At 42.2% G+C, this 27,078-nt stretch overlaps 1 protein-coding gene across 2 annotated transcripts in view; it reads right to left on the bottom strand.

The window, feature by feature from the left end:
* LOC144701902 (Glycosyl hydrolase family 47 protein) overlaps window positions 1-20,756 on the bottom strand; it is a 38,906-nt gene extending 18,150 nt beyond the window's left edge. For both annotated transcript variants that reach the window (XR_013581145.1, XM_078573714.1), the window contains exons 1-6: window positions 20,543-20,756; window positions 19,556-19,675; window positions 19,374-19,466; window positions 16,993-17,079; window positions 13,812-13,902; window positions 5,549-5,604 (exon numbers count right to left, since the gene is read on the bottom strand). Coding sequence is in view for 1 of the 2 variants with exons in the window: in XM_078573714.1 (XP_078429840.1) it covers window positions 5,549-5,604; window positions 13,812-13,902; window positions 16,993-17,079; window positions 19,374-19,466; window positions 19,556-19,675; window positions 20,543-20,674 (579 nt within the window). In the remaining variant the exon portion in view is untranslated. The remainder of the gene's footprint in view (window positions 1-5,548; window positions 5,605-13,811; window positions 13,903-16,992; window positions 17,080-19,373; window positions 19,467-19,555; window positions 19,676-20,542) is intronic.
* Window positions 20,757-27,078: the final 6,322 nt, after the last annotated feature.

The raw sequence follows: 27,078 nt of genomic DNA, 5'->3' as shown, positions 1-27,078 counted from the left end.
CGGTAAAGCCCACAAACCATGAGAAGTCAGCGAATAAGTCTAAAATGAAGATATCGTACGCGCTTCTGTCACCCATCCTTGCATGAATAATGCAGTGTTGTCCGCATAGTGGAGTAGTGGAATGCCCTCAAGGTAGCTCGCCATATGATAGCCCCTTAATAGGTCATGTTCGTACGACTTAAGGGTGCACGTGGCCAAGGTGTCCGCTGCAAGTACAAACAGTAATGGGGCTAACAGGCAATCTTGCCTGACTCCTCTCTGTGGGTGGATTCATCCTCTTTCTGCCTGACCATTGATAAAGACCGAGAAAGAGTGGGATGCAATACATCGTTGCACCCAGACCACCCACTCCTCGGGGAACCCTCTCTTTCGAATAACGGACCACAAAAATCTCCAGTCGAGTGAATCATAGGCTGTCGCGAAGTCTACCTTCCAAATGAAGCCCTCCGTTCTATTTATTTTCCATGTTGATACAATCTCACCCGAAACCACCGCACTGTCTACCAACAACCTACCTAGAATGAATGTCGATTGGAATGGTTCGATTAGGCCCCCAATTACCTCCCTCAACTGATTAGCCAGCACCTTGCCGATGATAAGATAGATAGAGTTAGATAAGGCAATGGGTCGAAAATCTCCCACGTTCTCTGCCCCCCGGCGCTTAGACAACAAAAATAAATGTAACTGGTTAAGTCTTTCCAAGCCAAAGTTACCACGCCCGAACTCCTCCAATGTCTCCATCACCTCCGAGCTTACAACATTCCAGAATTCGCTAAAGAAGAAGACTGGGTGGCCGTCGGGGCTCGGAGCTTCTTCCCCATTCAACCCTTGGATTGATTTCTACAACTCTTCCACGAGAAATGGTTTTACTAGCTTGTCTTGCTGTGCTTGTGTCATCTTGGATACACTTCTATCACTTCATCTCCATTGGTTCCGAGCACCCCCCCTTAGTTCTCACTCTGAAGTGATCTGCTTGCGCTTCTCCAACAGCTTGCATCCCCACAAATTCTCGGTCCTCCACTTGCACTAGTAGTATGTTGTTCAACTGCCGCTTTCCATTCGCCACCATATGGAAAAACAAAGTGTTGGCGTCCCCCTCCTTCAGCCAAAGTTGCCACGATCGCTGCCTCCAATCCAGCTCGAGTTTCTTATCTTCTTCCTCCACCACCGCTCTGCACATTTTCCTTTTCCTTGAGTTCGGCATCTACTAAACACCTTGCTTCTTCTATGGCGTCCAATTGCTGGACCCATGACATGGCTTCATCTCTTTGGCTATGCTGACCTTCTCGGATCTTTTTCTTCACCCTGATAAAATGTTGTCATAGACCCGTCAGTTTGGTGTCCAATCATGTCGTGGCTGTGCCCTGTGCAGGTTGGCTTGTCCAACATGATATCACCTCTTCCTTGAACCCCTTCGCATGTAGCAACAAGCGATCCAACTTAAAATAAGTGGGTCAGTTCTGGCCGACATTATTCTGGCAGATAATTGGGACATGGTCCGATAACGGTCTGGGGATTGCTCGCACATCTGCCAATGGGTACTCTTCCAGCAGATCCACCAAACAGAGAAATCTGTCTACGCGGGAGAATGTGGTAGGACCTCTCGTACTTCGCCATCTGTAGATACAAAATTGGTCAGCCCATTTCTTGCAAGCCAGTCATAGAGATGAAAGACCAGAAAGCCTCTGAACCTGGGTCCTGCCTCCCATCCCATTGGGTCTATCGCTCAACTCCAGCGTCACATTGAAATCCCCTCCAAACAGATTTAGAGTCCCATGAAATAGCAAGGCTACTCCTTCCAGTTCCTCCCACAGCCAGTGTCGACGTGCCGCAATAACTGGGCCATAGACCAAAGCCACCATGCATTGACAACCAACACTCCTTTTCACTTTTACAGCCGCAACATTTTGTCCCGTCCATGACTCCTCTTTAGCATAGGTTGCCATATTCCACACCACCAGTAGTCCCCCAGATCTACCAGTTGCATTGACCACCACGAAGCCCTCATGAAAACCTCGCCCCACCAGGTTCCATTCCTTTACTTCAAATCTCTCCAGCATCGTCTCTTGCAAGCAGACCACATCGGCCCCCCATTGCCGCAAATAGCTTCCCACCACTCCCCATCGTCCTTTGTCCCAGAGACCATGTACGTTCCATGATACACACTTCATTGAACCGATGGATGCCCGTGTAGCCTCTACGGCACCACCTCCACTCTCTCTGCCAACTCTAGCATCAACGGATGGGAAACTTGGACTTCCTCTATCGCATTTTCCCCTATGTGGCTCAATGTCTCTCCGATCTCTTTCTCCTTGGTGCTCAGACCTCTCGGTGCAACCCCATTCGACTCTTCTCTGGATACCACTTTCCTTGATCTTCCGTCTGCGACTAATCGCAAGTGACTGTTTTGCCCTTTCACCACCCATGTCTCCCTCCTCACGATCTGTATCTGTCAAAACCAGTTCCCCCCTCCGGTAAACCACACCCTTAAACCGACGAAAGTCCTCATTAGTGACCCACTGCATTCTTTGAAGTGCCCTTATCTTCCTCCTCCTTGGGCTTTGGTCTTCTTGGGCAATGTCCCCCTTGGTCAATGACAACGAAATGGCCAATGATGCGCTCTCCCCGTGGACCTTGTCCCGGCTATCTCCTCCTTGTACTACTTCCTCCTCCATGGCATGTCGCCCCGATAGTAATCTAGTGGGAGAGCCCCCTCCACCTCATCTTATTGATCCCCACGGCCCCTGGTTACACAAGGTGCTAGCGGAGGGGTCCTGGGTCTTATCCTGGCTTTGAAGGCTTCCGTGTATCCATGGTACCTGGCCGATCCTGGTATAGGCTCCCCTTCTATCACTTTGACTTCTAATATCACAATGTTTTGGTCCCCGAACTCCAACCCCATCGAGATGATACTTTTAAGTTGCCCAAATGAAGCAACCATATTTTCTACCATTGACTTTCTGCAATGCACCCTTGGGTCCAATGCATCTCCACCACGATCCCCACCTTTTTTCCTCCATCGGCCGCATCTATGGGGAGCACCCGCCTCCATCTCACTTCTGTGGTGTCAGTGATACGCTGCGTCTAGCCACATACCACAACATAGGTGGCCATCAATACCCCCCTCCCCCCCCGAAGAAATACGGTGTTAGTATCTATCCATTGTAGCTCTGCCTGCTCTAACTTTGCAAATTTCTGCCATAGGCTGGCGGACCACCTCGATCTCTAGAGTGTCCCCGAGCACATCTCCCACCAAGCATCTTTGGAGGATGTTTTAGCCTGCATCTTCCCCTTCTGCAACTACTTCGGCCGCTCATTGTCCTTGGCTCTGGATTGAGTGTCCCATCTGCTTACAGCTTCTATTAGTTTCCCTTCCCCCTTGTCGACAATTCAACTGGCAGTGACTTTCTCCTCTGCACCTTTGGCAGATCAGAGGCTCTCAACAATCTCGTGCGTGGAGATGTGTGGAGTGATGTTAACGGGCTGTGCCCTAAACACGTGAAGCACTTATTCTCCTTGCAGGAGTGATGTCGATGTGTGGAGATGTTAACGGGCTGTGCCCTCTTTGCGTGACGGGATCTCACCGTCACACACCCTTTAGCTTCATCCGCCGCTTCGTGCGTGGCTTCACGCACACACACTACAGCTTCCTCAAGTGAGCACCTCTCTCCGTGGCCTTGCGCTAGTGATGACGTCCCCTGCCTGTTTGCATCATCTGTGCCTCTGCCCCCCAAGTGGATTACAAGGTACCCCCCCCATTCTCCGAGTGTCACTTGTGTGCCTGAGGGGTCCGCGCTCTCCGGCCTGGGTCCCGCTCTACCCCCTTCCTTACACTGTGGGGCCTTTGCCAGCCTTCCCCTGATCACTGTCCTGACCCCTCCAATAGCATGCGTCTGGCCCTCCCCTTGGCTGACAGTGAATGGGTCTCCTTCCTCTGTCTTCATCTCTTCTCTGCAAGCCAGCTCTGCTCACACGCCCTCCATGATGGGGTGACTCCTGTTCAGGGTCCTCTTGCTAGAGTGGCATGGCAGAAGATCCCTGGACGGAAGCCCCTTGAGGTTACTTGCCGCCATCTTCACGGGTTTCGTCGCGACCATCTTGCCGCCATCTCGGCGTGCCAAAGTTTCTGATGTCTTCATGCTGAAGCCAGTTGCGGTGGAGACCAGCGTGGCGGGAAACCTCAACCCGGAAGCCCTCCTGCTGGAAGCCCTCATGCGGAAGGTCCCTCAGCTAGCGCTTTGCCGTCCAAGGTCATCGTGTCAGAAAAACTCCTCCCAGAACCCCTTCCGACCAACTTTTTAGTCATAACGGCCAACCTCGTATTGTCCGTCCGGCCAAAAATCCTGGCTCCACCCCACCATCCTCTTCGTTCCTTCCTCCCTCCGGAAAGTGTCGCTCGCGATCGATGTCTTTCTATCGCCATGTTCGGTGCGACTGCCGACACGCGACGGACAATGTGCCGAAGGGTGGCGACATCTCCTTCAACTCTCTACTATGCAGGCAGTGCGCCGACCACGGCACCATCACGCATGGACTTCGGCTGCGATGGCAGTGATCAGCCCCAAAAACCTTCTAGGTAAAAACAGGTTAATCATAGCTCATGATGAAATACGTTCAAACCAACAATTTTTGTTACGAACCTTGTTGGTTCGTATTAGGAGAAGACGGGAAGAGAGGAAGAAGGCGCCGGGATGGTCGTCGGCGTGCCGGGATGGACTACGGCAAGTAGGGGCAGGCCGAATGGACGTCGCCTATGTGAGGGGTCCGGCAGAATGGACGTCGCCGAGGGAGCCAGACTCATTCTCGATGATACTTCTTGGCTGCCCTCCTCAAGGGAGGGCTGCTCTATTTAAAGGAATTACAGAATTCCAAATGACTTAAATGCCCCTACTGGGCTAAAGGATGAAAAGAGCCTAGATGCGTCGGAGTCGTATCAATTTTCCAAGTAGAAATTGAAACCAATAAAGCTTATAGATCCGTCAAATTAGATGGAGAACAAGACATGTAGAGAGCTCCTCTGGTGCGATAAGCTATGATGGTTTTATCATTTACGTGGCCTCTTTAATTAACAAAAAAAAATCATAGTTGAAAGACAGTCTATAAAATCGTTATCAAGTTCTTAAAAATATACTCAACAAAAAAGTTGAACACGAGGAAATAAAATTCAGCTAGCATAAAATTAACACTATTGACAGATTTCCCTGTAGCCAGGCAAATAAATATCAAAATTTTACGGTATGGAAAAGCCTTTTGGTATGTCATATTTCAGAGTCTAAAGGCCAAAGATTTCAAAGGGTTTTATCCTTGATAATTTATTGTGAAACACACGCATATGAAAAGGATTTGTTTCTGTAATACTTTATCGGAGCATTTGATGATTGCACAATTCATGCTTGTTCCTAGTCAATCAGTGTTGACATTGCAGGTTTGCAGATAACAACTACAGACATTGAGGAGAGGAATCACTCAACTGGAAAACCGCATTTCCAGTTTATCTATAGATTAAAATTAACCGTTTCAGTAACTAAGTTTGTAGTAGATGGAATACCTTGCTTTCATCCTTGTCAACTCCATACATCAGGTTAACAGATCCAAATGGAATACCTGCAGAATAATCAACTCATTGACATTCAAAAATGGATTATAACAGAAAAGAGGCAGCTCCCTATAAAACAAACACATGATCTAACTGAAACAAGATAATGAAAGCCACAGGGGTAGACATTTTATTTTGAAGAGAAACACTACAAGGCAAGGAAGCATGAGTGTATGAGTGCATATTTTTTTTCTTTAGTTTGTACAAATCAGGATGCAATGGGTACATTCCCAATCAACTCCTTCGTTGGGCCAATTATTTTCCCCAAATGAAACAGTTAGGCACACCCCGAGGTTCGCTACCAATGAAGTATTTGGGTCTTCCACTAACAGGGAGACGCATCCTAGCTGCAGACTGGCAGCCAGTGATTGACAAGGTGGCCCGCAGGTTGGAGGGCTGGCAGAACAAGGAGTAATCACGAGGGGGTCGCCTGGTACTTTTGAGGTCGGTGCTCTCAGCGATTGCTATATTCTACCTATCGGTATATAAAGCAGCGGCAGTTGTGACAAAGCGCTAGAGGGATTAATGAGGCGGTTCTTTTGGGGAGGTGGGGGAGAGGGGGATCCTAGGGGGATACCCCTAGTAGCGTGGGATGTGGGATGTGGTCTGTAGACCTCTGAAACAAGGAGGGCTGGGGGTTCTCCACTTGGAATCCATGAATTTGGCATTGCTGGCTAAATGGGTCGAACGAGTTATGACACCAGCGGAGGGTCTTGTTTTCAATGTCCTAAGAGACATATATGGCCGTGATATGGATTGGGAAAGGCGATGGGTGAGAAGTAGGGGGGAGTCCCCTTTTTGGCACAGCCTACGTCAAATCATCCCTCACATCCGTGAGTTATTTGATGCCAAACTGGGAGATTGGGAAGGCTTTCGTTTCTGGCATGATAATTGGTCAAAACAAGGTCCCTTGAAGTTGAAGTTTCCCAGACTATTTGCTCTAACAAGGAACCCAACTGCCACAGTCAGGGAATGTTGGGATGGGGCTTGGGTCCCAACCCTCTCTGAGACATTATCAGACCTTTGGTTTGAGGAGTTGTTGGGAATGCAGGAGATCCTCCTACCTCTCATCCCATCAGCAGATTATCGAGACGGATGGGTATGGCAGGGGCCACCTTTCTCGGTGAAGGATGCATACTTGAAAATTCCAGGGATGGCGAGAGATGACCCAGAAGTAGGCATGTCACATAATGCTGAAACTAAAGATTCCTCTTAAAGTGAGAATTTTCAGCTGGTTGTTGAGGAGACGGAAACTCGTCACACGGGTCTATCGGCAGAGGTGGGCACCAGCGGAGCCCGTCGACTGCCTCTTGTGCGCTGGGGGCGAGGAAAACTGCTCACACCTTTTCTTCACATGTCACCTCACTCAAGGAGTATGGGCCTCGCAACAGATTTCAGGGGTGAATATCTCCTCAGGCGACGATTTTTGGGCATCAGTCACGACGGGTGGATACTGGAGCACAATGGAGTGGGGGAGAATTCTCGCAATACTGTGGGCAGTATGGTTGCACCGAAACCAAGTGGTGTTCAAGGGAGGAAAGGCTTCAGTCAAGAGTGCCATATTTGACGTTGAGGCGCTAATATCTTTTTGGGGGGCAGGGGGATAAAAGGAGGATGTGCGGTCATATCTATAAATGATGTGTACATGACTTTGTTTTTTTTTAATAGTATCAGGTGGGCCACCGGTTTCGGGTGGTCTGCCCTATTTTCTTCAAAAAAAAAAATTCCCCAAATGATGTTCTTTTCTGTTGAAGACACGGTTTATAAGTAATATATGCTAAGGGTTCCCTCTTCCATAAAAGGATCGGGAACCCCCAGCATGTAATGGAGTTAGGGTTTAAGTTGTCCAGCTTTGCCTGATTCCCAGGGTGTCAGGTCTCCTCCTGCTGCCCTGCTCTTGCCTCCATTCTCTCCTTCTCTCTCCTTCTCACACATCCACTCCCTATCCACCACTAGCAGATGCTTGATAGATAGCTGTCCATGCAGTGAATGGCTACATTTAGTCAACAAATTTAGCAAAACTTAATCACTTTTCTTTTCCACTGACTTATGTTTGATCAGCCATTGTTTGCAAGGTTCTAACTCACTCCAGGAAATTTACCACCAGAAACCCAATACACGATGTGATACCCATCAGAGAAGGGTAGCCAAGTCATTCTTCATTAAAGAAAAAGGGGGTCCAGGATTAGGAGTTTTCGTTCTAAGAATATCACAAAAGTGTCCAACAAAGTCACAGCAGTGATAGTAGTAGTATGCCAAAATTACATCAAGACCTAACTGTCAAGGTACAGAGATCACCATTTGTCATCATCTTCTTATCAGTATAAGGGATACGGTATGCAAAAGATTTCCTAGCTTGATTAAGTTGGAGAGAACACCTTTGTACAAGATGCTTAGTGGGCCTAAAATGATGGGCCTGTTAAGTGGGGATAATCTATAGACTTTATAGAATGTAACCCACAGAAACTGGAAAATAGTTCTACTACGGTGCAGTAACAATAAGGTGCTGTTGACATCTCCATACCAATCTTCAGTTCTGTTTGAATACCTTTAATCTATAGAATTTCACAGCCTCCCTTGGGCATCTTATAGACGGAGAGGTAAAATATTGGTATTGTAGAGAGTATGATCTTAATAGAATCAGCAGACCAGCTCTCGTCAGCACACGGCTCTGCCATCCCTCCAATCGCCTCTCCACCTTCTCAATCACCGGCGCCCAATCCGTGCTTGATGTCCGCCCCTTCCTCAAGGGCAGTCCAAGGTATGGCAAGGGTAGCATCCCAATGGGAGTCCCCAACGCCTCTGAACATCGAGATTCCTCTTCTAGTGTCAGACCAAAACCCACAAAAACAGATTTGGTTCGGTGAATTTGTAGTCCTAAGAAGTCCGCAAAAAGGTCTAGAAGCGTTGAGAGATTGCCAGCTTCCTCTGCCGAGCCTTTGATAAAGAAGGACGTGTCGTCAGCATACTGAAGTGGGGGGATACCCATTGGGAAACTCGCAGACTAGAATCTCTTCAGCTGACCGTGTGCGCATACCTTGACTGTACATGTGACCAAAGCATCCACTGCTAAGACAAATAATAAGGGCGCCAAAGGACATCACTGCCTAGCACCTCTTTGAGGATGGATCCACCCACGCTCTGGTTTGCCATTCACTAAGATCGAGAAAGAATGTGATGTCACACACCTCACCCAATTCACCCATTCTCTCAAGAAGTCTCTCTTCCTCATTGAAGCCCACAGGAAGTCCCAATCCAGAGTGTCATATGCCTTCGCAAAGTCAACTTTCCACATAAAGTCTTTCTTCCCCTCTTTGTGCCACGCCCCTATGATGTCCCCTGCTACGACTGCGCTCTCTACTAATTGTGGACCGGGGATGAATGCAGACTGAAAGGTCCAACCAAATCTCCAATCACTTGTCGGAGTCGATTAGCCAACACTTTCACCAATATAAGGTAGACAGAGTTGGACAATGATATAGATCGAAAGTCCCCAATCCTATTGGCCTCCTGGCATTTGGTAGTTAATACTAAGTTTTTTCGATCTTGGCATGGTGGCATGGGATAAGGTATGTCGTCCCAAAGAGAGAGGCAGTCTGGGGGTCCTACACATGCAGAGAAAGAACACGGCACTCCTAACCAAATGGGTGGAGAGAATAATGTATCCACGAGAGGATTTGGTTATCAATTTATTGTGTGGCATCTATGTTAGGGGACTGAATTGGGACAGAATGGCAGATCCATATCATGGAGCATCCCCGTTCTGTCAAGGGCTCAGGCAGGTTTTTCCAAGAGTAGAAGGTTTTTTTTGGCCAAGTTAGGCGATGCGACGGCATTCCGATACTGGAGAGATGCATTATCGCCACGGGGTATTTTTGGTGAGATATTCCCCCAACTGTATGCACTTGCCCAGGATCAAAATGCCCACGTGTGTAACTGCTAGGAGGGCACGTGGAACCCGATCATACATTGGGCCTTATCTGACCAGCGTGTGTCCGAGTTCATAGATATGCAGCAATCCCTACAGTTACGACCAGAGGATGGAGAAAAAGACAGGTGGGAGTGGACAATGGCCCCTTCTCGGTTCGGAACGCTTATATGATGATCCGACAGGGGCAAGAGGAAGACAGGGCATTAGTCAGCGCATGCAGGTTCATAAGGCGCCAAAGAGTCGCATTGAAGGCGAGATTTTTTGGATGGCTGCTAGCAAGGAAATGATTAATGACAAGAGTTTTTCGCAAAAGGCTATATCCAGATACTTCGTCACAATGCGTGCTATGTACGAATGGGGAGGAAGATTGCAACCATCTTTTCTTTGAATGCTCCTTTGCTCCTACGGTTTGGGCCAGCCAGCCACTTTCAAGGATGAAGGTGACATCTGAATTGGCTTTTTGGGACTCGGCACAAAATTGCGCGAGAAGAGGAAACAAGGACGGTGATCGAGCTCTAGCGGTGTTGTGGGCCATCTGGTTACATAGAAACGAGGTGCTGTTCAGAGGAAGAAGGGCTTCTACAGATGGAGTAATACATGAAGCAGAAGGAATTATGGTAGCATGGTCCTCCCAAGCGACAGGAGGTGAAGGGAAATATTGAAGATGATTGGAAGGATGGTATAGGGCCTCTATGGTCCAAATGGGAAGTTCACTGATTCATCGGGTGTTCATCCTTGTTATAGTTCAAAAAAAAATACTAATTTTTTTGAAAAATCCGAGGAAGATAACCCAGGATTGGTGAACCTCCTGTTAACACCATACTGATGCAAGGACCATCCAAGACTCGCTGCAAGAGACAGAAGTTATGGTGGATTTCAGCTGTCAGGCCTGGCCTAGCTTAGCAGCCTAGAAGGTCAGTTCAATGTCAAGACTGATGGTGCAACCTCCTCTGCCAGCACCACCATCATCAGGGGGCGTTGCATGAGACAGATTATACAAATCAACCAACAAAGGGAGACAGGAGAGGTAGATGGGGGTCACTCCACGTGCTTCAGACGAACAATGGCTCAAGACATATATATGTCAAGAGGTGAATCAGCCAAGAATCGAGTCGGCAAGCAGCTGCACCAAACATGGGTCACAATATAGCAGATATTCACCAGATGCCGGAGCCTAGCACTGGGCCATGGCCGGCAAGAGGTAAAGACTAAGGAGGGTGACAACAAAAGCCCAAAGCTACAGGAGAAAAGCAGGCAGCCGATACCATACAGAGCACTGATGCCACTGGAGGTAAAACAGGGAAACCCATTCACTAACTGAAGGAAGCTAGGTAACAAAACAGAGACACACAGTCGGTGAGGTTGATAACGGAAGGAAGCTCCAAGGAGACACAGACAAGAACCATGATGTGACAGCAAGTGTGACCAAAGGAGGCAAGAAGCTCAAAGGAGCACAGGCACACCAGAGGTTCAGGAGGCTCACACCAGGAGGTATCATGCAATATAAAGGAGTGGTCTATAAAAGGGGAAAACTGATACTGAGGGATGGGTGAAAGGAAGGGCATGTGTGAAAGCTAGGAGGAGCGGCAGAATAAGGATAGAGGAAGCGAAGTTGATCTAGAAAGCAGAGGACCCAGCATTTATATGCCGCGCCTCAACTGCAACGACTGCCTTTCCCTGGCCTCTCCTTGCCGCTTTCCCTTGTGTATCAGGTGATAGCGCTGATGGAGGATGGCATTTTGACACCCTCACCCTGCATGTATCTTCCGATCATCGTAGTGAGGGCCATGGTGGTGGTGAGACCATTGGCCACCATAACCTCCAATACTACAAGATTTGGGCCCCCCCGAGTCCAGCCCTGTCAATATAATATGGCAGAGTCGGCCGAAGGGTCTAACTGGGGGGCTAGTACAGCCCATATCCAGGATCCCATCGGCATCCTACAAAACTCCAAGATGGCTGTCTATGCCTCAATCTACGATGTCCCATCACTTGACTGCACCTGGCGCTATCTTATTAGTCCAGTTCTGCTTCCATCTACACACTGCACTTATGCTGTCATGGACAAACCCCATAAGAAGAGATCTCTGGTGTCTAGTCTCCAAAGTTCTGCATCTCCCAGCTGCGGGAAATTCCTCTGTAGCCTTCTCTTGATCTCTTCGAAGTCTTAGGGGCCTCTCACCCTGCATGCAATATTGCAAAATGTCAGCCGTTGAGGAAAGATGACAGCTGTTTGTGAAAGAAATCTCTTGCGTTCTCAAATCGGAACGCTTTCACCATCGATCATCAAACTGGGTCTGTAACATATTGCACAAATTGGATACTGAAAACCAGCCCAGAAATGTGGTCTTCCCATTGTAATCTTGAATCCCCACAAGAAACAAGAAGAAAGATTTCCGAAATGCCTTTTCGAGGGCTCTAATTTCTCGATGGCAGGTAGAGAGAAACGGTTTCCAGGAGAGAACATGATATGGGCAGCGTCGCCCTAGGAAAGGTTGCCAGGAAGGAGAGTATCTCTGGAACTTTACCCAGAGAAGAGAGAGGGACTCCACAATAAGGTCATGGTGGGATGATGATAGATGAGGCAGAGGAAACTCACAATATGATTATGAACCTCTTTATTCATTTAGACAAGGGTTCGTTGTTGGTTCCACTAGGCATAGAACCCTGATACGTTCTTTTCTAAGATGTTTAGGCGTCATACCAACAAGAGAGCCCGATAAGTCAGGCCACGTGTGAAATCTCGCTCATGGGCACACAGCCCATGGAGATCCAACAAATAAACTGAAGCAGAGAAGAGGCAGGAAGGAGACCTTTTTCAAGATTCTATTATTCAGAGTAGCTGTGTTGAGGACTGGGAGCAGAAGACACCTGCAACCAGAAGGAAGGAGAGGATCTTTGTTTTCTCTCAATCTCCATCTTACTTTCCTCTATTTCTTCTTCTTGTTCTAAATACGAGTCTGTTCTCTGTTCAGTTCCATGGTCCGCCTGAAGGACACCTGGATTCATTAGTCTATGTCTTCATGAATTTGCCGAACTGACAATGGAGAGTACTACTTGGGAAGTTTAATTTCAATTCTACTCCAAATTGGATATCTGTTGGGATTAAACCTCCAACTCAGTGAGCCGTGCAATTCTTATGAGGGCGCTGCTTCTTCTTTCAAACATACAACTGTTGCTGGATGATATTAAAATTGAATATTATTTCTGAGATTCCTGATTTTCCCGGTGTAAAATGGACCCAATTCATCCTTGTACAAGTATTAACTGTAACCATAAACCATATATAGCCCGTTATACAGGCAATAGGAAAAGGACCCCTGACATCACTATGGATAATAAAAAACCGCTGATGGACTTTTAGTATTTTTGAATGTGAAAGACAATTGTTTGTGTTTAGCAATACAACAAACATCACATACAATAGTTGATAGATCAACATCTTTAATAGAAACCGGGATAATCGCACCAAAAATATTAAGCCAGGGTGTCTAAGGCAACTGTAGATCTTCAGGATTTTACCCAGCTTCCTCTTCAAAACTGGAGGTGGTATAACTCCTTCCACAATCAGTCCAGTGTCAGCACCATCGTCCACATATATCAGCCCACGTTTGTCAATTCCTCCAAGTCTCCATCTTGTGATTGTGTCAAAGATTAACACAGATAACCTACAATGTCCAGTGTTGAGGATACAAGTTAGTCATTCAAACCAACCCCCAGGATCGAAGAGGGATAATTTTTTAACTATAGCTGATCAGTCAAACAACCAATTGAATGCTTTCCAGAAACTAATGTGGACATGGTAGACAAGAGATTGTCCTGGTTGATGGCATTCTAGTAGGAGTCAACTTGATATGAGATCATATTTCCACCGCTGCAAAAAGGCATGGTTGGATAGCTTCAATCATTGATTGAAGGGTTTACAGCAGTATCTTAGCAATGTTGTAGTCATATCACGACAAAGCTGTGACTGTGTGGTTGCTTCACACCAAGGTCAACAATCCACTAGTGATGGCTGATACCAACCCAAGAGCTTTTGACACTTGTGACAAATGCAATAGAAGATAGATACTTATATAATGAATCACACTAATTCTCCTAGTGATTTTGCAAAAGTAATGTAAGAAATGAGAATATGCATGTTACAATTGTCTAAATGTATCGAATTTTGAACTGCAAATATTTCAGGTCGTTATAAGATCTCTCAAAGTCTCATGTTGCTCCAAACATTAAAAATTCCAATCTTAAACTTTTAGTTTAGAAAAAACATGGTCAAACTCGCACCAGTAGGGGTGTTAAATGCAGGAAGTAATCTCTGTGCAAGATCCTCTGCAAGATGAAGTAATTGATCATCATAATTCTGAACCATCATTCCCTGAAAGTATATCAAACTTAAAATAGTTTCAGAAAACAATGTGTCAGCTTTGGAAAAAATAAGTTATAGACTCAGATGAAAACAATGTGTCAACGAGGAAGAGAATTATAGGTCTAGGACCCTTCACGACAAAAAGAGAGAGGCAGGAGAGCAATGTCCTTTGGTTAGATTGTTGCTGAGACAGGAGAGAATAAGAGAGATATGCCAATGGTAAGACTGCCACCAAGATGAGGGAGATGAACAGATGAACATGTTCTCAGTTCTACATTAATGTACACATTTTTAGGCAAATATAGCCATTTTAGTTCTGTTTTATCTTGTGTCATATATTTTCTTTCTTTAGTGAGTAGTGAAAAGTTTTTTCTTTGTTCAATCTACGCATCTTCCTCCATCTCTCCTGACAGTGTGATTGAGGTCACTTGTCATAGTATCCGAGCCCTCCAAGTTCCTGTGAGATGGGTAATCACTTCCTGAGGTCAAAGATGATGACGATGTTGCCGTCCTCCAACCATCGGGGTGTGCCTTTGCTTTGCCAGAATCTCTGGTCTACCCTAAGGACAACGGTGACACCCTCTGTGTCTTGGCTTTTACCATAACATTCGGTCTATCCTAAATAATGTCAACATTTGGTGCCGCTGCCTCCCTCCAACTATCATGCTGCCCTAAAGACGACAGTGATGCACAAACCACACAAGACGATGAGACTTGACGTCCTTGACATTCTTGGCATGATTCTTCCTGGTATCTTGGTATGCTTGGCATGCTGCACATTGGCCTACTTCTTTCTGGTTCTCATCAGCCTACTTATCTCGGCTTCTCTGGGTGACCTGCCGGCCTCTAGCAGAAGTTGTTTCTACCCAATGCTTGATGCTGCTTCTTTGTGTGGCCTGCCTGCCTCTAGACGGCACTGCTTATAGCCAATGCACAATGCTGCTTTTCCCCACCACTTCCACCACCGTTGTGGCCATGGGTGACCATTCCAACCCCTTACTGAACTCTACCTCATGAGAATCGTTTATTGTTCCTTTTTATCTGGTTATACCCATGGCCAAGGTATACAAATCTTTCCCAAGTGACCCTTAGAAATCTCTTTACTGGACAAAGCCTCTATCAGTAGAGTAGTATGTACAAATTACTCTCCGACCTAGACGCCAAGCCTATCATCTGACAGACAAACCACCTCTGCCTACGAAACCAAGTGGCACTGCGAAGATGTAATTTTCACACAGCTATGGATTATGCTAGTAAGCGTCAGGCAGTCATATATGGACTATGATCATATCAAGGAAATATGTGATACCATTCAAACGCAATATTCTAATGGGATGATGAATCAACAATAGCTGCCTAGGTAGATCGATCTATGTGTCATATATTGGAATATCGTACAGCCTTGGTGTATGCTACCAAGCGTCAGGCATTATGGAAGGAGATCATCTCTATCACTACCTCACTGGTCTATGTCCAGAATTTGAAAATCTTCATGCTCATTTCAAACCAAGAACTGTCATCCAGAAACGCAAAGAAGAGAGATACCTGGGAGGTCACAACCAGGGAGAAGTTTGCCTGTTTGTCCAAGCATTTGCCTGGAGGAATGGCACTCTCAAATCCCCTAATCATCACCCAAAGTCCACATCTGGAATCAACGCCAGAAAAAATCTTACGCAATGATGACAAGGACCAATTATGGAGTAGTTATTGTAGACATCACTGGCATACCAAGGAAAATTTTTGGAAGATCCATGGGCAACCTGCCAGGGTATCAAACCCAGACAGCAAAAATAACAGTGTGAGAGACACAAAATGATGCGCACCATTCCAACTGCAACCGGTGCATTACCTGGTCAAAAATATGAATATTATGGATCAAAATCTATTGTCCAGTCAGGTATTCTTCCTAGCCTGTCAATAGCTACAAAACCCCACCATTGTTCTGCTCCTTGGATTTTTAGATTCCGGTTCTACCAACCAGTTGACCAAATTAAAAACAATGTTTACATCTTAGGAACCCTGTTGTAGCATGACGAAAGTAAAAATCACCGATGGTACCTTGCAAACTGTGGCTGGTATTGGTAGTATTGAAATTGAACCTATTGGAATGTGTACCCATATCCTGCATGTTCCAAGCTTATGTGTGAGCTTGAACTCTGCACAGAGAATTTTCTTCAAAAAATATCTGTATAAAGCTAATCTTTGATGGGGTTGATACTTTGCAACGTGATAAGGTCACAGACCTGAAGCTAAGATAAGAAAAATTCTATATTATATGATCTCCCAGCTTCATCGATTGGTCGACCTCACATGTAATCTCTTCAAGAAGTGATTCCTAAACCTCATTTGGTTCCCAAACGCAAATTTTTCCTCTCCTAGGGAGATAGGTTCCATGGGATGACAAGGGAATCTCATGAGGTCAGACACAAGGAACAGGCTCGTTCAACTAAGGGATTGCTTCCTCCACATCCTAACTCTTCATTCAGACTCAGATCCGTCCTTCATCAGTTGACCAGTCCTCTACAACAGAACCTACACCTTTGACAAGGACCAATCAGATTACACCGGCAGGAACCAATGAACCAGATCCTCCTGCAGGCCCCAGATAGAGCAATCTGCAGCCAGACAGGACTGTGATGGATCAGACAGTAAATTACAGTAGACCAAATAGCTGTAGTTTCCAAAAAGGTACTGGAACCATCAAAGGTTGACTGAACAGATGCAGTAAAATTGATTGATGAAGAGGGCGCACATAATAGACAAACAATGCACACAACAGTTGTGGATGATGGTGAGGACAGTGATAGTGTCACAAACACTTTGTAGTACGCCAGAGAAAAACGCAGTGGAGGTTATTGATGTTAAAGAACCCACTCTGTGTTCTAATTACAAGTCAAATACAAATTTCTATTCAGTTCAACAGTAACAGTAAATGGTAATATAAACTTGATAGAGTGTAGTGGACTAGGGCCCAATGGGCATGCCCATACACATCAAAACAGTATCGATAAAAATTGAAAGGAATGGTCACCCGTTAAAAATAAGGGAAGGGATTCAAGTAGATATTTTTTCTATGCAGTACAGGTGAAATTAGCTTACTGTGGCATAATCACTCGCAATAAGATGAGCAGAGAGCAAACCACCAAGGATTCTGATAGTCGTCTCAAACACAGACACTGTCTTGTTCTGTAAATTGAATAGGACAAAAAAAGGTCAATGAAAGACAAAAATACTGGGAATCCTAAGCACAAAGAGTTCCAAATATTTCTAGAAACTATAGGCTTTGTAAAAGAAGGAAAAATTTAGCGTCTGGTATGAACATCATTAGTTATAAAGATTAATGCAGCAAAAAATATACTCAAGAACAGGGGATCACTATGAGGATTTAAGAAGTCCAGATAAGGATAAGAATCATATTGGAGACATTCAGAGAAAAGAATTTTATCCTGAAAAAATATCACAAATGAACACAAGACCCTATAAATCCATCTGGGATGAAACCCGGAACATATACCCAGAGATCTAACAACTCTGTGATATTCATTCGGTAAAAAAACTTTTGATAAATAGACATCTTTTGATATGTCAATTGTTCTTTGATAGCATCATAGATTCGTTTCTTGCAACTGGAACGAATCAAAAGTTCTTCAAAACTGAGAAATCATGCATTGAAACGAAATGAATCTTCCATGATGACAGAAAATTTTCCAGAAAATATAAGGAAGAGAACCTAGATGCGCTCCCAAGTTTAAATGCCAAAAAAATCATTGAAACGGTTTAAACGCCAAAAATGAACAGAATTTCTTCATTAATGAGATTTCACAATTGGTTATTGTGTTTCTCTATGATTCTTGTACATAGACAATAATTTCACGGGATCATTTAAAGGAGGTTATGCATCAAAATTCTCAAAAAATATCCACCAGAATCCAAAAAGAGTTATGTTGGTATGTTCATCCTAACAGAGCAATATACCTCAATATTTTGACGCCTTGAAGACGCCAATCGGGGCATCTGCCATTCGTTATTTGGTTCTACTACTGACGAGGGGAGGTCATTCCAGCGCAGATTGGCAACCAGTGATCACGAAGTTGGAGAGGAGGCTGAAGGGGTAGCAGGCCAGGGTACTGTTGAGGGGGGTCGTCTGATGCTACTGAGGTTGGTGTTCTTTGAAATTCCTATATTCTATCTCTTGGTCTCTACAATTCCAAAAGCAGCTTGAAGGTTTGATTCGAAGGTTTTTCTGAAAAGACTCAAGATCTGGAGAGGTTAGGGGGATGGTGTTTGTCTTTTGGGATGTGATTTGCAGACCTATCAACCTAGGGGGATTGGGTGTCCTCCAGTAACAAAAATGAACCTGGCACTTCTGACAAAGTGGCACTGAAAGTCCTGAAGGACATCTATGGTAGGCGGCTAGACTGGGAAAAGCAGGTGGCTCTGGTCAGAGAGGCATCGGCATTTTGGTAGGGTTTGAGCCAGGTCATCCCCAAAGTTGAGGAGTTCTTTTATGCCAAATTCGGGGATGGTGCATTCTTTTGAAGGATTGGTCAGCTTGGGGGATTTTACAAGAAATTTTTTCTCAGGTTTTTGGCCTCACACAGGACCCGATGGCCATAGTTTGGGATTTATGGGATGCCACATGGAATTCAATCATGGAGAGGGCTACATTGGATCAGAGGGTAGAAGATATATATTGTATCCAAAACTCTCTAACCATACTAGACCTATCCACAGAGGGGCAGGATAACTGGGAGTGGGAGGGTGCATCTTTTTCTGTCGGAGAAATTTGTGCGAAGTTCAAAGTTGGTCAGACTGAGGAAGACATGGCAACCATTTGCGCATGCAGGATCATATAGAAGTGAAAGATTCCCTTAAAGATGAATTCTTTTTGGTTGGTTGTTACTCAGGAGAAGACTTGTCACGCAAATCTTCAGGAAGAAGCCATTCCTGGACACTCCTACCAAGTATGTTCTGAGCACATGAGGTGAAGAATATTGTTGGGAAATGTGGGCCAGCATACAGACTCCAGGGATGAACGTTACTTCAGATGGGACCTTGTGGACCTCACTCCATGGTGGAACATTGAGGAGAGAGACTGAGCGGGGAAAAATATTTGCGGAGCTATGGACTATATGGCTGCACCATAATGAGATTGTTTTTAAAGGGAGGACAGCTTCAATGGGTGGCATCATTCACAAAGTGTAGTGTCTTGTTGCATGCTGGTTAAGAAAGACATGAGGGGGGGTGGGTTTGGTCATGCTTGAAACATGTATGTATATCTATATAGTATTGGGTAGATCACCAATTCCAGGTGATCATCCCCTTTACTTTCAAAAAAAAAGAGTGATATAGCTTCAAAAATATCATATCCATGACTAAATTATAGCAGAATTAATTCAAAATATACTTCAGCTCTGCAACATATGCAAAATAAACACAAGTTGACAGTGAATTGTTCATCCTGCAAATGTGGCACTTACAATGTCAAAACGAAGATGTTTTCCAAGCCATTCAACAGACCAGGAAAATTGCTCTTGATCTCCCAGTAAAGCCAATGTATCAAGAGAGTCTACCTGTCGGAAGACGAAACAAGATAAAATAATACAAATCAATCAAAAAATATCGTTCACCAGGAGAAAATACAGGGTAAAGCCAAGCCAACCAGAGTCAAGGCATAACCACCAAGTGTATCCTCCCCAGAGCAAGAAAAGGGTTTCAGTTCATCGAGGGGAAAAGCATAACGCAGGTACCCATTAAAGCCATGGTAGAACATCTGGCGAACCTATGAAAATCAAGAAGACAAATATTTAGCCCTGGTAAAAATTGTTGATGACACTCTAAACAGAGGTATTATATGAGATAAAATCAGCTAAACAAAAATTTTCAAGAAGTGAAGTAATTAAATGTCTGGTCTCACCACTGAAACGAAATGGAGGTCAAATTATTCAGAGAATATTAACTGTTTTTGACCGCACAGTATAGCAAAACTTAAAATACAATAAAAAACCACATAAGGAACTACTATCCACAGGATCCATAAGGCAATATGTGTCATGATTTCAAAATTTTCCATTCTAAACGTGTATACTTGGTAACACAATCAAAGAACTTGGGGGCATGTGTCCAAGTAAACAAATAGACAATGCAAAACTGAAAATTATATCCAATTTTCCTCCAAAGTCCATGGAAATTATCAAATTCTCTAATGTGAGAAACTTCTCCTCTAATGACAATGCAAAAGACAAAGTGTTTCCTCCAATTGGAGAAATTTAAAAGAAAAAGAGAATAAGAACTATCGGCTAGAAACAGGATACTTGCTTAAAATCAAAAGATAACCAAACATAAAATATTGAACAATGGAATATCTCAAAGTCTAAGAGAAACAAAAAATTGATAAGAAATTTTACAAATATGAAGCTAAACAAAAAATTGAAAAAATTTAAAGAACTTTGAAGCCACAAAGTGAACCACGGAAACCAGAAAATCCCAACGAAACACTCCATGCCCTGGTTGCCCCTCTGCCAAAGTCAACTCTACCCTGTCCGGCATTCACCACCACAACCGACGACTCGGCAAATCCAAAAACACAATTTTTATCAATTCCTAGAAGAAAAGGTAAACAATTGATGAAATTATCGATCATAAAAACCTCTTCTCTGAGTTCTAACGCTTCCGACGGAGTGACACCCTCCGCCAATGCTCCCCCGGCCCAAAATACCAGAAAAAATGATAATACTAAAGCCACTGCTGAGCCCATAATTCCTCTTCCCAGTCTCTGCATCGTCTTCACCAATCTTCCGCCTTTTAGACGTGATCCGTCGTCTATAGAACGCTCCCACTAGATCGAGCTGCTGCAAAAATAGAACCCGATTCCCATCAACGGGCAATTTCTTTATCTTCACTTGGAACATATTCACTCATTACTCGAGGTAAATTTCAATAATTACCCATTTACCCTTTGGAATTTTAATCCAATCATTAGCAGCTAGACATGGTTGTTCTGTTCTGTTAGTTAGAATCGAACAAAAAATTCGCACAAAAGAACCGCACAGGCCCTTGTTCTTTGTTCAGTTCTTCGTTCTGTTCTTTTTTCGTGCAAAAATGAACGAAATTTTGCACATTTGAACAAAATTCGCACAAAGCGAACAATAGAACCGCACACAGGCCTGTGCGATGATCAGTTCGAATTTGATATTGTTATGTTTGGAAAACCAAACAGAATGAAGAATTTGCAAAAATTCGCACGAAAGGAACCGAACAACCATGTCTACTAGCAGCTAACTGAAAGATGACAATTTTATAATGTCAATCAAATTATATGGCTTTCATACCTACTCTTCTCCTCATTTATCCTGGAATGCCCTCCTCTTTTGTTAATTAAGATCTGTATCATTAATGGTAGGGAAGAAAATGATAAGATCCAGTGTGTGATTCGTCTGGAGATTGGGCGTTTTGTGGCTTCAAATAACTTATATGAAGAACCAAACATTAGGATATTTGATTACATCTTAGGAGATGTGATTATCAATTACTTATTTTTTGAGATTCTCCTAAAGGTTTGACTTGATTTGTCTTTTACTTCTACTAAAAATACCTCATTTTGCTCTTGACTCAGCATAAATCCAAAAATATAGAATTTTAAGTGATGATGTACAAGTTTAGCCCAATCTCTAGCAAAAAAAATACATAACTGTTATTAAGGTTGAGAACCAATAAACTGCTACAACAAATCATTAAAAGTACCTTGATCCCTAGATAATTTTCCACTTTCCACTAGCATGGTAGACATGACAGGCTTGCTGCACCACAGAAATGGTATGGCAAGTTCATAAGGTTGGCTATAAGGCCGTGACCGCCTGATTGTGGGACATGATTTGGTTGTCTTCAATATTGACATAGTTTTTCCAGGCCTAATTTAGCCTATCAATACCTAATTCTTTATATAAATTTCCTTAAAAAATAAAACTCATATTTATTTTTTCTCACACTAAAACACACTTAATATATGTCAAAATTTGGGGGGAACTCATAAAATTAAGGGTTTTTTAAATAATTTCCCCAATATTTCACCCAAAATCAAAGGATTTTTAGGGAAAATAATAAATGGATTTTTTATTCATTAAATATGTATTGTCATTTTTCATGCATATCCATAAATTTATGAAGATACCATGTGATCTTTTAATATGTTAAAATAGTTCGATGATAAACATGTGAGCTTGTAATTGATGCATTACCTGCCATGACCCTGGAATGATATAACTTGAATCATAACAAATTATGCTATATCTACTCAGTAGGACATTTGGGGAATGGGACAGATGAAATCCAATATTGCACATCAGAACAAATTAAAGATAATTGTGACTTTTACATAGGAGAAAAATAAACAGGGCACAAATATTTGATCATGTGACCTTACGCATAGTCAAATCTATGACTTGGCATTCTTCAAGTGTAATGTTGCAAGTTGTTCCTACACGTGGGCCACTTTGTAAAAGTTATCATATCCTTGCACACAATTCAAGGCACCAGATATTGTAACTGAGATTCCCATCAATCTCTACAGCATTACCCATCTCAAAGGTAACTAAGAGAGGGAGAAGTGATTGGTGGCTCTAGAGAAGAGAGGTGCATGGACACCAATCATGCCCCCACAGGGCACTTATATAAGATGTGGTTATTTTTCTCAAAAATCCAACTAAAGAATAACTGTTTTTTTTTTTACTTAGGAGAAATGCAAGTACTTTCAAAAGTGAACTGAAGCTCTTAATTATGCTAAGATCAAGATTTTAATCTTCTAAAGGTAAAGGATCTTAAAAGAAAATCTTTGGATTCCTCGTCTCCGGCAACGTTCATCACAACAGATGATGGTGAAGGTTCTATGAGAGATTTTAATCACTACTTTTTATCTTGCAAAGCACGAGGTGTGACTTGGAACACCACAAGTGGAAACTTTACCTATTGATTAGATTAAGTTGATCCTTGATTAATTAATATTTATATGTCGATATAGTATATTGATAAGGTTTGTCAATAACCTTTATAAGTACATTAAAGTTATTAAGTAAACTATTAGATGGACCTAGAGGATCAAACACATAAGATTAATGGACGTAGGTGGATGTACTTAAAATTATAGGACTTTATGAAAAGTATCTAAATAAGTATAAATAGATGGGGGAACACATTTTAGGTGTCCACTCACTCCATTGAGTGAGACCAGTTGGGATTGTCATCAATTTTTTATTCCTTTTTCCATTGACGTATACATTCATCCCAACCAATTGTATGAATGGCATGTAGATTCTGTTCTGACCTTCCCGATTTGTTGCATGTAGACTTTATTAATAACCAATTGAGCTTGCGCTTTCTTTGGTATAATGACAGAAAGGAGGCTCACTCTGATGCCTTAAATGGAACGTTTTACTTAAGTGACGGCCTACCTCGGGATAGGGAAGGATAAAATAAAGAGCGCCTCAACCAAAGGTATAAGAAATAATGGATAACGTAGCTTCCATAAGTTCTTCATTTCTGATTAAAGGACCAAACCTTCATCTCTGTATCATAATATATGCACAAATTTTAATTTTTAATCAGTTTTTCTTTACAGCAATGTATATTCATTTGGGTAGCAGCACCATAATTTCAATAGGATGGAAAATGTCTTATGCACATGTTTTTCCAGCTTGGATGAATATAATTTTACGAGTAGTAATGTCTATAGGCCATTCCTTGTCCCCAATAACAAAACATCCCCATTTATCTTCATTTTTTGGTAACTAAATTGGTACATTTTTACATTGCTTAACTTGTTGCTGTGTGGTTTAAGGGAAGACCTATGTGGGGTACCTTTCGGGTGTAGGATGCTAATTTAATGTTTGTATTCATTTCATTCCTTAGTTACATGAGTCAATAATGTTTATAAAACCTTCATCTCAAGTCAGCTCTTATTTCAATTTGTGTCGGGCAATTCTATATGACAATAATTAAGTTTCCAAGCAACTGGTGGAATAATTCACATCAACATGTGAGCATTATCAGATCTAGTACATCAATACGGTTTCCTATGGTCATTCATATGTTCTCCTTTTTTTCTAATTTCCATTCTCGACCCTGTACCTTGTTCATTCGGGCCAAGTGCCTTCATATTTCATATTTTCCCCAAATTTTCATTTACTTAAGGAGAAACTCAAGAAAGTTCTAACATCATATTCTCTAATAAAATCATTTCCCTCTTTATTTCTTCCATGGTGCATTATGATTAAAACTTTGACTGGTTGAGTATGTTTGATTGCTTCGAGATGCACTTAAAATGTTCAATAATTTTTGTTAATAAATTCACTCAGTTTAGTTTGCTCAGTTTTATTAAAGGTTCTAAGGGATAAGTTTATGAGGTTCTGAGGAATTCAAAAAATCTTTAGATGAATTTTAAGAATTAAATCAGATTCATTTTCAGAATACGAGTTATCTAGAAGTTAAATGATGCAAAAGGACGAAAGAATGATTCCAAATTCATTAAATAAAGAACAAGACCAGAAGGGTCAAAGTCAAAGGATAGACGAAACACATAGCATCTTACTTTCACTACATATCCCATTCAACCTATTCATTATATAAATACAAAAGCACCGCGGATCCTTAGTGGCCCACGTTAAAAATGGATGTAATGAAACAAGAGATTCATTACAAGCCTACCATTCATAGTAGTTTATTTGAACTCAATTTGGAAGCAGATTTTAAGGTCAGGAAGAGATTATCTGCAGTCTCAGGCGCGAGTCGATAAGCAAAGAAACAAAAATGAAACAGATTAGAAGAAACTCTTATTTTATGATGAAATGGAAGAAGGTAATACTCAACCCATTAGGAGGTCATGAAAGTCTATGATTATGACTACTCCCATCATTTTTTATCGTTCATCTTCAGCTTTTCAAAGTTCAATGTTAGATTTTTAAATATCCACAAAACAAAGTTGACGGTCTTGGCCTGCAGCATATAAAATTTATTTCAACGACAAGCTGCTATCAATGAAGCATCACTTGGTTATTTTGAATACAAAGCAGATAAAAGGTTCAAGTTAATGAGCAAGAGAGTTATCCAAAAATGAAAATAATTGAAAGGTTACACAGTAAATCATCTGATCAGTTCTTTCAAAACCTTCCCTTACTATCTTAGCTCTGAACCACAAAATAATCTTTGATTTATTTTTAAGGTCACACAGTAAAAAAAATTCATCATCTTGGAGGCACAAAATACTAACCAAAGTTATTTCAGAACCTTGATGAATGATTAGCTATTAGTTGCAAGACTAACCAGCTGGATGGATTGAAAGAGGGACATAACTTAGTTTCATTGGAGGCAAAACCTGTTAGGGATACGATAGAGAGATTAGCAAGAAAGAGACATGAAGTAGCTTGTCAAGTCGAAGATTATAATCATTTAATTCCCATGATATATTTTTTCATTCTGAACATTATTTAGTTATGATATCAAAAAACAGTATCTCCAAATAGTAGCTTGAACCACTTTTAATTTAATTATTTGAGAAGTCAGAGCCAGCTCCCTAAGTTTCCCTATGTATTAACTTTGTAATCAAAAGCCCGAGTAGTCACTGAATTTATTCAAAGTTTCAATCAAATAGCAGGAACCCATTTTCTAAACTCTTGCTTTTAGGGCATATATATGGTCAGCTTAATAATTTCAAAAACATATTTGGTTTGCTGATCTCCCATCCCATGTGGTGATGCTAATAAATGAAATAAACCAACCCCAACAAAACTTTTTCAATGAAAACTTTAGGGCAGGAAAGTAGAGGAGAGGATTCGGTCATGAAGAATTCTTTTTGGTTGTACTAGGGTATCCAAATGATAAGGTATCATTTGTGCCCGACAGGGCCATCATGCAGCCCACATATCTCAAGTATGAGTTTTGAAGATAAGATAGAGAAAAATATCTTAGGTGCAAGTTCAGGGGCAAGGAATACCTTGAACCTTAAGGAATGAGATTTATTATCTACTTCTACAATTTGTTAGATATGGATAACTCAGATTTTGGTCTGGATTAATGATTAAGTAATCACTAATTATAATTGTTTAGGTAATCTGAATTAAAACAAAAATATTTATAAAACTTACTAGCCTAGGGAGAGTAAGGGTCGATCCTCAGAGAGCAAAGTAATAGTTAGTGAATTTTTAGTTTAAAAATATTTTTTTGGTAGATATGCGTAAGTTTGTTTCATACTTATAATTTATTACCTATAAAGGAAAGTAACTAGATTTAATAAAATTATAATTATGAATTTTTGTCCAAATGAAAATTAATGCTAGAAGTAAATCTTAGACAAAGTTTTGATTTTTGGGCATTTTAAATATTTTTAGAAAATTATTTTAAATTTAACATAAAATAAAATAAATAAAATAAATTTTAACCATCTAGATATTGGAGGCGTCATAACCGTCTGGATGTTGGCTAGCTGCTCCAAGACTAACCTGCAAACAAAGGTGAACAGAAAGGGATAAGAGAAAAATTGCACACATGCCACTAAATCTTGGATTTAGATTGAAACAAGAGTGAGTATTACATTGGATTGTGAGGGGTCTATATAGGGAAGAGAGAGAAATGATGACCCTTGGATCTCCCAAAGCCTTGAATGGTCGAGATCTTTTCTGCAGCCTCAATCCTGGTGAAAGAGGTGTTCTCCAAACAGGTTTGAGCCCTCTGATTGCTCCTCATTATGGTCGCTCACTTGGCTTGCCTTTTTTTGAATATTTGGCCTTAATGAGATTAAGGGCTCATTAAAGGCTCATTAAAGTCATGCAAGCTGTAACTCTAGGCCACTCCTACAGCTCTGAACGTGGTTGGGCCTTCTTGAAACTCTTTTCTTTAGCCCAATAATCTTCAAATGAGATCTAAACCTGAAAGTGTCAAAAACTCTAAAAGAGAAGTAAGATTCGTTCCACTTGAGTCATAGAGTCAAGTGGGGTTAGTCTAAAAGAATAATTATAAATACTTGATCACTAATTTAGGCCAACTCATGAATTAAGTGCTAAATGATTTTTAAATGATCAATTTAAATATTTATAGTAATTAAACAGTTCACTCAAGCATGTCATTTAGCATCTACTATTTGATTCATCAGATATCACTCATCCTTTCTTTGAGTTTTGCATATACTAGATAAATTTT

Source organism: Wolffia australiana, chromosome 4 (assembly GCF_029677425.1).
Source record: "Wolffia australiana isolate 7733 chromosome 4, ASM2967742v1".
In the NCBI taxonomy this organism is placed as follows: Eukaryota; Viridiplantae; Streptophyta; class Magnoliopsida; order Alismatales; family Araceae; genus Wolffia; species Wolffia australiana.
Note: the sequence above shows the minus strand (reverse complement) of the source record. Positions and strands in the feature narration are given on the sequence as shown.